The sequence below is a fragment of the Oncorhynchus mykiss genome, chromosome 15, assembly GCF_057628025.1.
Source record: "Oncorhynchus mykiss isolate SJ-2025 chromosome 15, ASM5762802v1, whole genome shotgun sequence".
Taxonomy (NCBI): Eukaryota; Metazoa; Chordata; class Actinopteri; order Salmoniformes; family Salmonidae; genus Oncorhynchus; species Oncorhynchus mykiss.
In genome coordinates this window covers 35,360,159-35,372,899 of record NC_143036.1, presented here as the reverse complement: position 1 = coordinate 35,372,899, position 12,741 = coordinate 35,360,159, and the positions used below count along the sequence as shown (strand labels likewise).

General features: G+C 44.5%; 1 protein-coding gene across 1 annotated transcript in view; it reads right to left on the bottom strand.

Moving 5' to 3' along the window:
- LOC110490017 (cadherin-12) overlaps window positions 1-12,741 on the bottom strand; it is a 200,358-nt gene that overhangs the window by 46,872 nt on the left and 140,745 nt on the right. Inside the window, exons 5-6 of the mRNA XM_021563093.3 lie at window positions 12,518-12,685; window positions 7,726-7,913 (exon numbers count right to left, since the gene is read on the bottom strand). Coding sequence (XP_021418768.2) covers window positions 7,726-7,913; window positions 12,518-12,685 — 356 coding nt within the window. The remainder of the gene's footprint in view (window positions 1-7,725; window positions 7,914-12,517; window positions 12,686-12,741) is intronic.

Below are 12,741 nucleotides of genomic sequence, written 5' to 3'. Positions count from 1 at the left end.
AAGACCTGAGACTGGGACGGAGATTTGTCTTCCAACAAGACAATGATCCAAAACATAAAGCAAAATCTACAATGGAATGGTTCAAAAATAAACATATCCAGGTGTTAGAATGGCCAAGTCAAAGTCCAGACCTGAATCCAATCGAGAATCTGTGGAAAGAACTGAAAACTGCTGTTCACAAATGCTCTCCATCCAACCTCACTGAGCTCGAGCTGTTTTGCAAGGAGGAATGGGAAAAAATGTCAGTCTCTCGATGTGCAAAACTGATAGAGACATACCCCAAGCGACTTACAGCTGTAATCAATTTTTCAGTTTTTGATTTGTTAAAAAAGTTTGAAATATCCAATAAATGTCGTTCCACTTCATGATTGTGTCCCACTTGTTGTTGATTCTTCACAAAAAAATACAGTTTTATATCTTTGTTTGAAGCCTGAAATGTGGCAAAAGGTCGCAAAGTTCAAGGGGGCCGAATACTTTCGCAAGGCACAGTATCTCTGATCTCTGAAGGAGCTGCAAAGCTCTGTCCATTGGACCACTTTAAGCCATACACTCCATAGAGCTTGGCTTACGAAAGAGTGGCCAGAAAAAAGCCATTGCTTCAAGAAAAAATGAGCAAACACATTTGGTGTTCGCCAAAAGGTATGTGGCAGACTCCCCAAACATATGGAAGAAGGTACTCTGGTCAGATGAGACTAAAATTGAGCTTTATGGCCATCAAGGAAACCGCTACGTCTGGCGCAAACCCAACACCTCTCTTTACTCCGAGACCAGCATCTCCACAGTGAAGCATGGTGGTGGCAGCATCATGCTGTTGAGATGTTTTTCATCAGCAGGGACTGGGAAATTGGTCAGAATTGAAGGAAAGATGGACGGCGCTAAATACAGGGAAATTCTTGAGGGAAACCTGTTTTAGTCTTCCAGAGATTTGAGACTGGTACGGAGGTTCACATTCCAGCAGGACATTGACCCTAAGCATACTGTTAAAGCAACACTCGAGTGGTTTAAGGGGAAACATTTAAATGTCTTGGAATGGCCTAGTCAAAGCCCAGACCTCAATCCAATTGAGAATCTGTGGTATGACCTAAAGATTGTTGTACAACAGCGGAACCCATCCAACTTGAAGGAGCTGGAGAAGTTTTGCCTTGTAGAATGGGAAAAAATCCCAGTGGCTAGATGTGCCAAGCTTATAGTGACATACCCCAAGAGACTTGCAGCTGTAATTCATGCAAAAGGTGGCTCTACAAAGTATTGACTTTGGGGGGTGAATAGTTATGCACACTCAAGTTCAGTTTTTCTGTCTTATTTCTTATTTGTTTCACAATAAAAAATATTTTGAATATTCAAAGTAGTAGGAACGTTGTGTAAATCAAACCACCCAAACATCTATTTTAATTCCAGGTTGTAAGGCAACAAAATAGGAAAAATGCCAAGGGGGTGAATACTGTCGAAAGCCACTGTACAGTATATCACACATTTCGTTTCATTGAATTTTACTAGCTTGGTATTCGTCTCATCATGCTGTACTTCTGGTTGGCATGCGAGATAAAGTCTTTCTAAATAAGAGACAAAATTAATCCTGTACAGTATTTAAATGGATCCCCTGGACAGGAGCCAACAAGGGTTATGCCAAACATTTTGCCACTAAACAATATCATTACTTTAGGCTTAGTGCATATCAGCAGCCCAGTCACTTTTTAAAGGAATCTTTTAGAGGAAGTGAATAAGCAGACAAATCCACCACAAACACATTTTTTCTGACTAAAAGCCTCTTACAAGCACAAGCCCCGGATCTACTGTATGGGCAATTAGTTATCTCCCTCTGTTGTTCATTCTCAGTTTGGGCAAGTGTGTAACTTTGTTTGTATGTGTGTGTGCATGTGCGTGCGTGTGTCACAGGATGTGTGTGATTGTGCTCATGCATATTCAGGCGCGTGTGTGTGTCTCTCAGCATGTGAATGTGCATGCCTCCCTTGGTAGGACTGACGATTCCTCTACAGTGACCTCTGTCTATTGTCTCTGGTAATCTTTTCTTCTGCAAAGGGGATGACTAACCCCCAATGTGTACGTCCCCACCCTCCAAGCCTCGCTCTGCATGTTTCTGTATGGGCAGACTAGGCACCAGATGATTATCCCCTGAAGCCATTACCATGCCTGACCTCTTATCGTTCAACAAACCTGAGTAGGGGTCTGCCAAACTGTGCAGAGCTGCTGCTGCTTCCCCCTGCCCTCACCTCCTCTCACCACTGATGCTCAATGCAGGGACGAGGAGAGAGCACAGAGATCAAGATAGAGAGAGGGAGTAGACAGAGAGAGAGCAAGAGATTCAAATAGGGGCCTGTTTGCACACACCACTCTAGAGACGGGCAGCGATCCATTCTAAGGCTGTCTGTAGGCGGCTCAGCATTCTGAGAACACGGTCAAGAACTCATAATGACTCCATCTCCAACCTCCTATCTTTCCCCTTTTCACACCCATCTACTCATACCCCACTGCGTCCTAGACATGGGTCGAAGAACATGTTGTTTAGAAAACTACGCTGTGGGGGGATCCAGTGTGAGTGGCTCAACGATCTTCCCCATGGACAAAGGCTTTGTGCAGTCACCTCCCAGCGAGGGGAATACATCACACTGTTCCATTGTTGTGATGGCACCATATCAAACACAGGAGGTAAAAAACAATAAAGGAGCAAAAGGATTGAAAGGCATCCCTGGCCCATCCATCTGCAGTATTTACGATGTAAACAAATAAATGTCCTCATTTACATCATAATCATAATCTGGGCCTGTCTTTTTTTCTAATCCATTGTTCACAACTGGAGAAGGTCAGATTTGATGAACTATAGCTATGATCCACTCGGAAGCAGACCATATGTATAAACACACACAAACGTACATACATACAAGCACACAAGCATAAGCGCAGCCAAGCACACATGGCACAGAATCCAAATATGTATTCTCTACAACCATATTTTCCTGCATAGTTCTAAGGATAAACGGAGTATATTCATATGCATTTGTGGGAGGATGGACATTTTTTTTTCCAACCAGAGAAACAATTGAAGAGTGTGTGATTCCCCAAAGTATCGTATTCAGTCACTTTTTCATACATCCCCTGAAAGGCACAGAAACAGAACAGAAGAACCAATTAATGATACCATTTTGTCATGTCTGCACCGGTTTAGCTACTTTTATGCTTTTGAACTTGATTCAAAAATCTGTATTTTCCCCACTAATAAGTTTTGAACAGAACTTTTTGGATATATTGTCCTTCAAACTATTGGCCTCAAAAGGTGCATTTTCACATTTCTACATAAACAACCACTATTGTGCTACAAGGGAAATGCCTCTGAAATACTACAACAGGAGAGCTTCTGTGAAAATGCACAGTGCTCACATAAGAGCTTTGCCTGAAAATGTAGCAACTGCACATTTTAGTTCTTGAAAGCACCTGGTTGGGTGGCGTTGACGAATCTTGTTATATTTAACTCTGACACAAAGGTAGAAGATTTATGTAATTATTCTCTCTTTCGCTCATTCATGCATCATACATCTTTTTTAATCAAGGGAGGGAAACCATCTTTCCAGGAAAAACCTAAATAATCTATCTGAGCCATTAATATCCAACAGCTATCTTGAAAAGTAATGGATGCATCCCTATGTGACACCCTACTCCCCATAGGGCTCTGCTTAAAAGTAGTGCGATGTGTACGGAATAGAGTGACATTTGGAACTCAGCCAATGTCTACTTCTGACATTCATCTTTTTCTCCTTTGCATTTTGAAGATATCCTCAAACATGTCGGCGTTGTATTATGCAAAGTTATCTTTTCTCTGGCAGTTTTACTCTGTTTCCCGTGTTATACCACTCACCGCGCTGCCAACAAATAGCATTTAAAATCACTACTGGGGTTTTAACTGCCTCAAACACCACCACCTAAAACTTGCCAGAGGGGAACTCAAGAGTACTGTGCATAGGGAATGCATGTGAGTCAGTGTAAGTTGGAAGTGGGAACATGTGCAGAAATTGATGGCTCTAAGCAAGTTCTTGTTTGTTTTGACGGGGGCTAATATAAGCCGAGTCAATGTGTACAAAAGTAAAATCAGGTTCAGTATCCAAAAGGTATTTGCCTATTCTGGCAGGTCAACATGCCTTGAGCATATTTATTCATTTTGCAAAGTGACCATATGACATTTTACATGAATCTTTCCATGGCAGGTTGAGAATATTTATAGCAGTGGCACTTAAGATTTAATCTCAGAGCAACTGTCCGTACAGTAATGAACAACACCACAGCAATAAACTACCAGCAAATACTGTAGAAATGAATCTGTGAGTCTGTTTCCCTAATGGCACCATATCCCCAACAGAATACACTATTTTTAATCAGGGCCCAATATATAAGGATTACGGTGCCATTTCAGACAGAACAGGCTACACATTAGTCTGTAATTTTTTATTTTTTTTTAAACTAGTCATATAGGTTCCATTTACCAATACAGACTAATGGGCATATATATATACATGTTTAGATTTAATTCACAGCAACGACAAAACAACTTTACAATAATAGTACTATATGAACATCTTAGCCAAACACCTGGTACCATTTCTACAAAGCTTCAAATGACTAGTCAGCAGTATTGCTGACCTCATGAAAACATATGGGACCATTAATCCATGATATTGTCCTTAACAATGTCCTAATAAAGGCATTATGTGGGTAGACTGTATAGCCAATCCCCTAGAGCAGGGCTCTCCAACCCTCTTCCTGGAGATCTATCGTCCTGTAGGTTTTCACTCTGACCCTTATCTAGCCCATTTGATTCTAATAATTAGCAGATTGATATGCTTAACCAGGTTAGTTACAACTGGGGTTGGAGCGAAAACCTATAGGATAGCTCTCCACGAACAGGGTTGGAGACCCATGCCATAGAGGCCTGATACTAAAAAGCTTATGCAACTGAAGCAGTGGAGGCTGGTGAGAAGAGGACAGCTCATAATAATAGCTGAAATGGAATGAATGGTACGATATCAATATGGACAATTGTCACGCCCTGACCTGAGTATTCTTTGTTTTCTTGATTGTTTTGGTTAGGTCAGGGTGTGACATGGGTGATGTATGTGTTTTTTTTACTGTCTATGGGTTTTTGTAGGTTTATGGGGTTGTTTACCATCTAGGTGTTTATATATGTCTATGGTTGCATAGATTGTTTCTCAATTAGAGGCAGGTGTTCATCGTTGTCTCTGATTGGGAACCATATTTAGGCAGCCATCTTCTTTGGGTATTTCGTGGGTTATTGTCTATGTCTAGTTGCCTGTGTCTGCACTTTGTATGATAGCTTCACGTTAATTTTGTTATTTAGTATAGTTTTAGTGTCTATCTTTATTAAAAGTATAATGTATTCACATCACGCTGCGCCTTCGTCTTCTCACTACGACGAACGTGACATAGTAACCCACCATAAAAGGACCAAGCAGCGTGATTGGGAGGAACAGCGCTAAATGGAGAAATGGACCCGGGAGAAGGACGAATGGGTAACAACCTGGGAGGAGATTGAGAGTTGGTCGGTCGATCCAGGGAGAGTGCCAGAGCCTGCATGGGATTCTTTGGAACAGTGCGAGGGATACAGGAGAATGGAGGAGCGGCGAAGATATAAGTGTACACGGCTAGCACGGAAGCCCGAGAGGCAGCCCCAAGAAATGTTTTGGGGAGGAGGACATTGGAGGACATTGGCAAAGTCAGGTAGGAGACCTGAGCCAACTCCTCGTGCTTACCGTGGGGAGCGGGTAACTGGTCAGGCACTGTGTTATGCAGAGATGCGCACGGTGTCTCCTGTGCGCATTTCTAGCCCGGTGCGCTATATTCCAGCTCCTCGCATTGGTCAGGCTAGAATGAGCATCCTGCCAGGACGGGTTGTGTCAGCTTTACACTCCAGACCTCCAGTACGCCTCCACATCCCAGTAAATCCTGTGTCTGCTCCCCGCACTCGCCCTGAGGTGCGTGTCCCCAGCCCAGTACCACCAGTGCCAACACCATGCACCAGGCTTCCTGTGCGTCTCCAGAGTCCTGTACGCCCTGTTCCTCATCCCCGCACTCGCCCTGAGGTGCGTGTCTCCAGCCCGGTACCACCAGTGCCAACACCACGCACCAGGCCATCAGTGCGCCTCCAGGGTCCAGTACGCCCTGTTCCTCCTCCCCGCACTCGCCCTGAGGTGCGTGTCCTCGGGCCCAGTACCACCAGTCCCGGCACCAGGCCTATAGTGCGCCTCGGCAGTCCAGAGCGTCCGGCAACAGTACCCAGTCCAGAGCGTCCGGCTACAGTCCCCAGTCCAGAGCGTCCGGCTACAGTCCCCAGTCCAGAGCGTCCGGCTACAGTCCCCAGTCCAGAGCGTCCTACGACGGGCCGCAGAGCGGAACCTCCTACGACGGGCCGCAAACCTGAACCTCCCACGACGGGCCGCAGACCGGAACCTCCCACGACGGGCCGCAGACCGGAACCTCCCACGACGGGCCGCAGACCGGAACCTCCCACGACGGGCCGCAGACCGGAACCTCCCACGACGGGCCGCAGACCGGAACCTCCCACGACGGGCCGCAGATCGGAATCTCCCACGATGGGCTGCAGACCGGAACCTCCTACGACGGGCCGCAGACTGGAACCTCCTACGACGGGCCGCAGTCCGGAACCTACCACGACGGGCCGCAGTCCGGAACCTACCACGACGGGCCGCAGTCCGGAACCTACCACGACGGGTCGCAGTCCGGAGTCTACCACGACGGGTCGTAGTCCGGAACCTACCACGACGGGTCGCAGTCCGGAACCTACCACGACGGGTCGCAGTCCGGATCCGCCAGAGTCTCCCTCCTGTCTGGAGCCGCCAGAGCTGTCAGCCAGCCAGGAGCCGCCAGAGCAGTCAGCCAGCCAGAGCCGTCAGCCAGCCAGGAGACACCAGAGCCGTCAGCCAGCCAGGAGCTGCCGATGTCGCCTGTCACGCCGGCGATGCTGGAATCTCCCTCCTGTCAGGAGCTGCCAGAGCCGCTCCTCAGTCCGGTGACGCCCTCTACGATGATCTTCAGTCCGGGGCCCACTGAGAGGGTAGAGCGGGGTCCACGTCCTGCACCCCAGCCGCCGCCGTGAAAAAGGCCCACTCGGCCCTCCCCTTTTAGATTAGGTTTCGCAGTCGGAGTCCGCACCTTTCTGGGGGGGGTACTGTCACACCCTGACCTGAGTATTCTTTGTTGTTTTGGTTAGGTCAGGGTGTGACATGGGTGATGTATGTGTTTTTGTACTGTCTAGGGGTTTTTGTAGGTTTATGGGGTTGCTACCATCTAGGTGTTTACATATGTCTATGGTTGCCTAGACTGGTTCACAATTAGATGCAGGTGTTTATCGTTGTCTCTGATTGGGAACCATATTTAGGCAGCCATCTTCTTTGGGTATTTCGTGGGTTATTGTCTATGTTTAGTTGCCTGTGTCTGCACTTTGTATGATAGCTTCACGGTCGTTTTGTTATTTAGTATAGTTTGTTTAGTGTCTATCTTTATTAAAAGTATAATGTATTCACATCACGCTGCGCCTTGGTCTTCTCACTACGACGAACGTGACAACAATTGTGTGTATGACATTGTTCCAATCATTCTATTCCAGCCATTACTACTGTGAGAGCCCGTACTCCAATATAAAGTGCATCCAGATACCACGTGACCGATGAAGACGCTTACCCTTTTGAGAATAATGATTCCTTCCTGATTGTGTTCACTGGTGAGGATGTCAAACATGTTGTCGCCGTCCCCCGGTACGACGTTGTACTCTACTTCTGCGTTCTTCCCGATGTCCAAGTCATGAGCTTTTATCCTTCCCACAGCAAAACCCACTGCAGAGGACTCGGGGACTCTCAGGTGAAAGAAACCTTACAGACAAAAACAAATAAAGAGATTAATCTAGTCTAGTTCATTTTCAACTTCTGGCATTGTATTGGGCTTTTTTTCAGTGTGTCCTGAAATGGTTTGGAAGTGAGCAACAGGGCAACTGCATATGCTAATTGGCATTGTCATTATTTGTGCAAAGCAGCAAGGGAGAGTGAGAGAGAGAGAGACAAAGATAGAGAGCAAGATTAAGAGAAATTTAGAAAGAGAGGTACCGTAGATAGAGAGGTACTGTAGAGAGAGAGAGAGAGAGAGAGAGAGTAAGAAAGATAAAGAGAGAGCGTAGAACGACTGAGACAGCAGCAGTATCAAATATAAAAACACACAAGTAGAAATAAGAACACAAGAAAGTAAGAAGCTATATACAGGGTAAGTTCCAACATCATATTCAGAATGTGCAGGGATACTAGAGTGAAAGATACAGTGCATTTGGAAAATATTCAGATCCCTTGACTTAAAAATATACAGTGGCTTGCGAAAGTATTCACCCCCTTGACATTTTTCAGATAATCACATGGTATGGCTTTCACCGTAAAGCCGCCTTGAAATCTGACAGAGCGGTTGGATTAACAAGAAGTTAATCTTTAAGCCGATGTATAACACTTGTATTTTTATGAATGTTAATTTTTACTATTTCTCTGTTTTGAATTTGGCGTTCTGCAATTTCACCGGATGTTGTTGAGGTGGTTCGCTAGCGGAACACCTGCACCAGAGAGGTTAAACCACCCGAGCTTTGCTTCAGCAGAATGCTTAGGGTCATTGTCCTGCTGGAAGTTGAACCTCCTTCCGAGTCTTTAATCTCTTGAAGACTGAAACAGGTTTCCCTCAAGAATTTCCATGTATTTAGTGTCATCCATCATTCCTTCAATTCTGACAAGTTTCCCAGTCCCTGTCGATGAAAAGCATCCCCACAGCATGATGCTGCCACCACCATGCTTCACTGTGGGGGATGCTGTTCTCGGGGTGATGAGGGGTGTTGGGTTTGCTCCAAACACCAAACATGTTTGCTTATTTTTCTGGCCACTCTTCCGTAAAGCCCAGCTCGGTGGAGTAAATGGCTTTATAAAGTGGACCTCTGGACAGAAACTCAGTCTCTGCTATGGAGCTTTGTAGCTCTTTCAGGGTTATCTTTGGTCTCTTTGTTGCCTCTCTGATTAATGCCCTCCTTTCCTGGTCTGTGAGTTTGTAATGGGCGGCCCTCTCTTGGCAGGTTTGTTGTGGTTCCATATTCTTACATAAAAAAATGGATTTGTGCTCCGTGGAATGTTCAAAGTTTCTGATATTTATTTATAACCCAACCCTAATCTGTACTTCACAACTTTGTCCCTGACCTGTTTGGAGAGCTCCTTGGTCTTCATGGTGCCGCTTGCATGACGGTGCCCCTTGCTTAGTGGTGTTACAGACTCTGGGGCCTTTCAGAACAGGGGCATATATACTGAGACCATTGACAGATCATGTGACACTTAGATTGCACACAGGTGGACTTTATGTAACTAATTATATGACTTCTGAAGGTAATTTGTTGCACCAGATCTTATTTAGGAGCGTCAAAGCAAAGGGGGTGAATGCATATGCACACACCACTTTCCGTTTAATTAAATTTTTTGGGCATTGTATTGTTTTTGATTATCAATTTACACACAATACCCCATAATGACAAAGCAAAATCTGTTTATTTAGAAAGTATTCAGACCCTTTACTTAGTACTTTCTTGAAGAACTTTTGGAAGGGATTACAGCCTTGAGTATTCTTGGGTAAGACGCTAAAAGCTTGGCACACCTGTATTTGGGGGATTTCTCCCATTCTTATCTGCAGATGCTCTCATGCTCTGTCAGGTTGGATAGGGAGCGCTGTAGCTAATTTCAGGTCTCTCCAGAGATGTTCGATCAGGTTCAAGTCTGGGCTCTGGCTGGGACGCTCAAGAACATTCAGAGACTTGTCCCGAAGCCACTCCTGCATTGTCTTGGTCATGTTCTTAGGGTTATTGTCCTTTTGCAAGGTGAGCCTTCACCCCAGTCTGAGTGCTCTGGAGCAGGTCATCAAGGATCTCTCTGTACTTTGCCCTGTTCATTTTTCCCTCGATCCTGACTAGTCTCCCAGTCCCTGCTGCTGAAAAACATCCCCACAGCATGATGCAGCACCCACCATGCTTCACCAAAGTGATTGAGCCAGGTTTCCTCCCGTCCTTTAGATGAAATTCCCCCGAGTGGGCTGTCATATGCCTTTTAAAATCCAAGCAGACTTCCGTCTGGCCACTTTACCATGTATGCCTGATCAGTGGAGTGCTGTTGAGATGGTTGTAATCTGAAAGGCAAATCTCCACAGAGGAAATCGGGAGCTCTGTCAGAGTGACCATCGGGTTCTTGGTCACCTCCCTGATGAAGGCCCTTCTCCCCCGATTGCTCAGTTTACCTCTGCGGCCAGCACTAGGAAGAGTCGTGGTGGTTCCAAACTTCTTCCATTTAAGAATGATGGAGACCACCGTGTTGTTGGGAACCTTCAATGCTGCAGAATTGTTTTGGTATCGTTCCCCAGATATGTGCATCGACAAAATCCTGTCCCGGAGCTCTACGGATAATTCCTTCGACCTCATGGCCTTATATAGACAGATGCAGTTGAAGTCGGAAGTTTAAATACACCTTAGCCAAATACATTTAAACTCAGTTTTTCACAATTCCTGACATTTAATCCTAGTAACAATTCCCTGTCTTAGGTCAGTTAGGATCACCACTTTATTTTGAGAATTGAAATGTCAGAATAATCGTAGAGAGAATGATTTATTTCAGCTTTCATTTCTTTCATCACATCCCAGTGGGTCAGAAGTTTACATACACTCAATTAGTATATGGTAGCATTGCCTTGAAATTGTTTAACATGGGTCAAACATTTCAGGTAGCCTTCCACAAGCTTCCCACAATAAGTTTGGTGAATTTTGGCACATTACTCCTGACAGAGCTAGTGTAACGGAGTCAGGTTTGTAGGCCTACTTGTTCGCCCACAAATTTTCTATAGGATTGAGGTCAGGGCTTTGTGATGGCCACTTTCCTCCGAACATAACGATGGTCATTATGGCCACATGGGGACAAAGATCGTACTTTTTGGAGAAATGTCCTCTTGTCTGATGAAACAAAAATAGAACTGTTTGGCCATAATGACCCTCATTATGTTTAGAGGAAAAAGGGGGAGGCTTGCAAGCCAAATAACACCATCCCAACCGTGAAGCACGGGAGTGGCAGCATCATGTTGTGGTGCTGCTTTGCTGCAGGAGGGACTGGTGCACACACAAAATAAATGGCATCATGAGGCAGGAACATTATGTGGATATATTGAAGCAACATCTCAAGACATCAGTCAGGAAGTTAAAGCTTAGTCGCAAATGGGTCTTCCAAATGGACAATGACTCCAAGCATTCTTCCAAAGTTCTGGAAAAATTGCTTAAGGACAACAAAGTCAAGGTATTGGAGAAGCCATCACAAAGTCCTGACCTCAATTCCATAGAAAATGTGTGGGCAGAACTGAAAAAGCGTGTGCGAGCAAGGAGGCCTTACATTCCTGACTCAGTTACACCAGCTCTGTCAGGAGGAATGGGCCAACATTCACCCAACTTATTGTGGGAAGCGTGTGGAAGGCTACCTGAAACCTTTGACCCATGTTAAACGATTTAAAGGCAATGCTACCAAATACTAATTGAGTGTATGTAAACTTCTGACCCACTGGGAATGGGATGAAAGAAATAAAAGCTGAAATAAATCATTCCCTGCACTATTATTCTGACATTTCACGTTAAAAGAAAGTGTTGATCCTACCTGACCTAAGATAGGGAATTGTTACTAGGATTAAATGTCAGGAATTGTGAAAAACTGAGTTTAAATGTATTTGGCTAAGGTGTATGTAAACTTCTGACTTCAACTGTATGTATGTATGTATGTATGTATGTATGTATGCTTATAGGCTTTATTCATAAATATGCATTTTTAAACTTGTTGAATTGATCCATGTTGTTCAAACATGCAGACTTTAGATTTTCATGGATCAATAAATGAAAAAAATACAAAATCTTCCACAATAACACAATCCGCATGTTTGGCCTGCCTCCAGTTTCTTACTTGTGCACTGATTAACTATTTAATTTAAATGACTTGTTTGGAATCTTAAAGTATATACTTAATTCCAGAAATGTTATTACAGGCATCAGCTCCCATGCTGACTCTGTCTTGAGTTAAATAACACTGCAACTGAAAATAGATAATTTCCCTTTAAATAATGAAGAACTAATTAATGGAAGGTACATTTCTAAGTATGTTTAATTGTATGTGGCAAGGTACTAAGCTATAAAATAAATAATATATAGTGAAAAAATATAAAGAACATAGACACATGTCCTTTGGGCATCAGTATTATAATCAATTATTCAATCATGATATGAAATGGCAATATTAAAACCGATATTATGAATATGAAACCGAAATGTAAAAATGTAAAGCAAACTTCGTACACACCAACACCAACAGAATAACAACTCCCTCCTTCCCTCGAGTGGTGTGTGCAAACAGGCCCCTATTTGAATCTCTTCCTCTCTCTCTCTTACTTTTGGAGAACCTTGGTGGGTTGTCGTTGACGTCGCTGAGGGTGATGTTGATGGTGGTGGTCCCGGCCAGACCTCCCAGCTGACCTCCCATATCCTTGGCCTGGATAAGCACCTGGTACTGCTCCTTCACCTCGCGGTCCATGTTCGGCAAGGCCGTCCTTATTATACCTAACGACAAAATGGTATCATTAGAACATGTCAAAACGGCTGATATCTAGGCATTT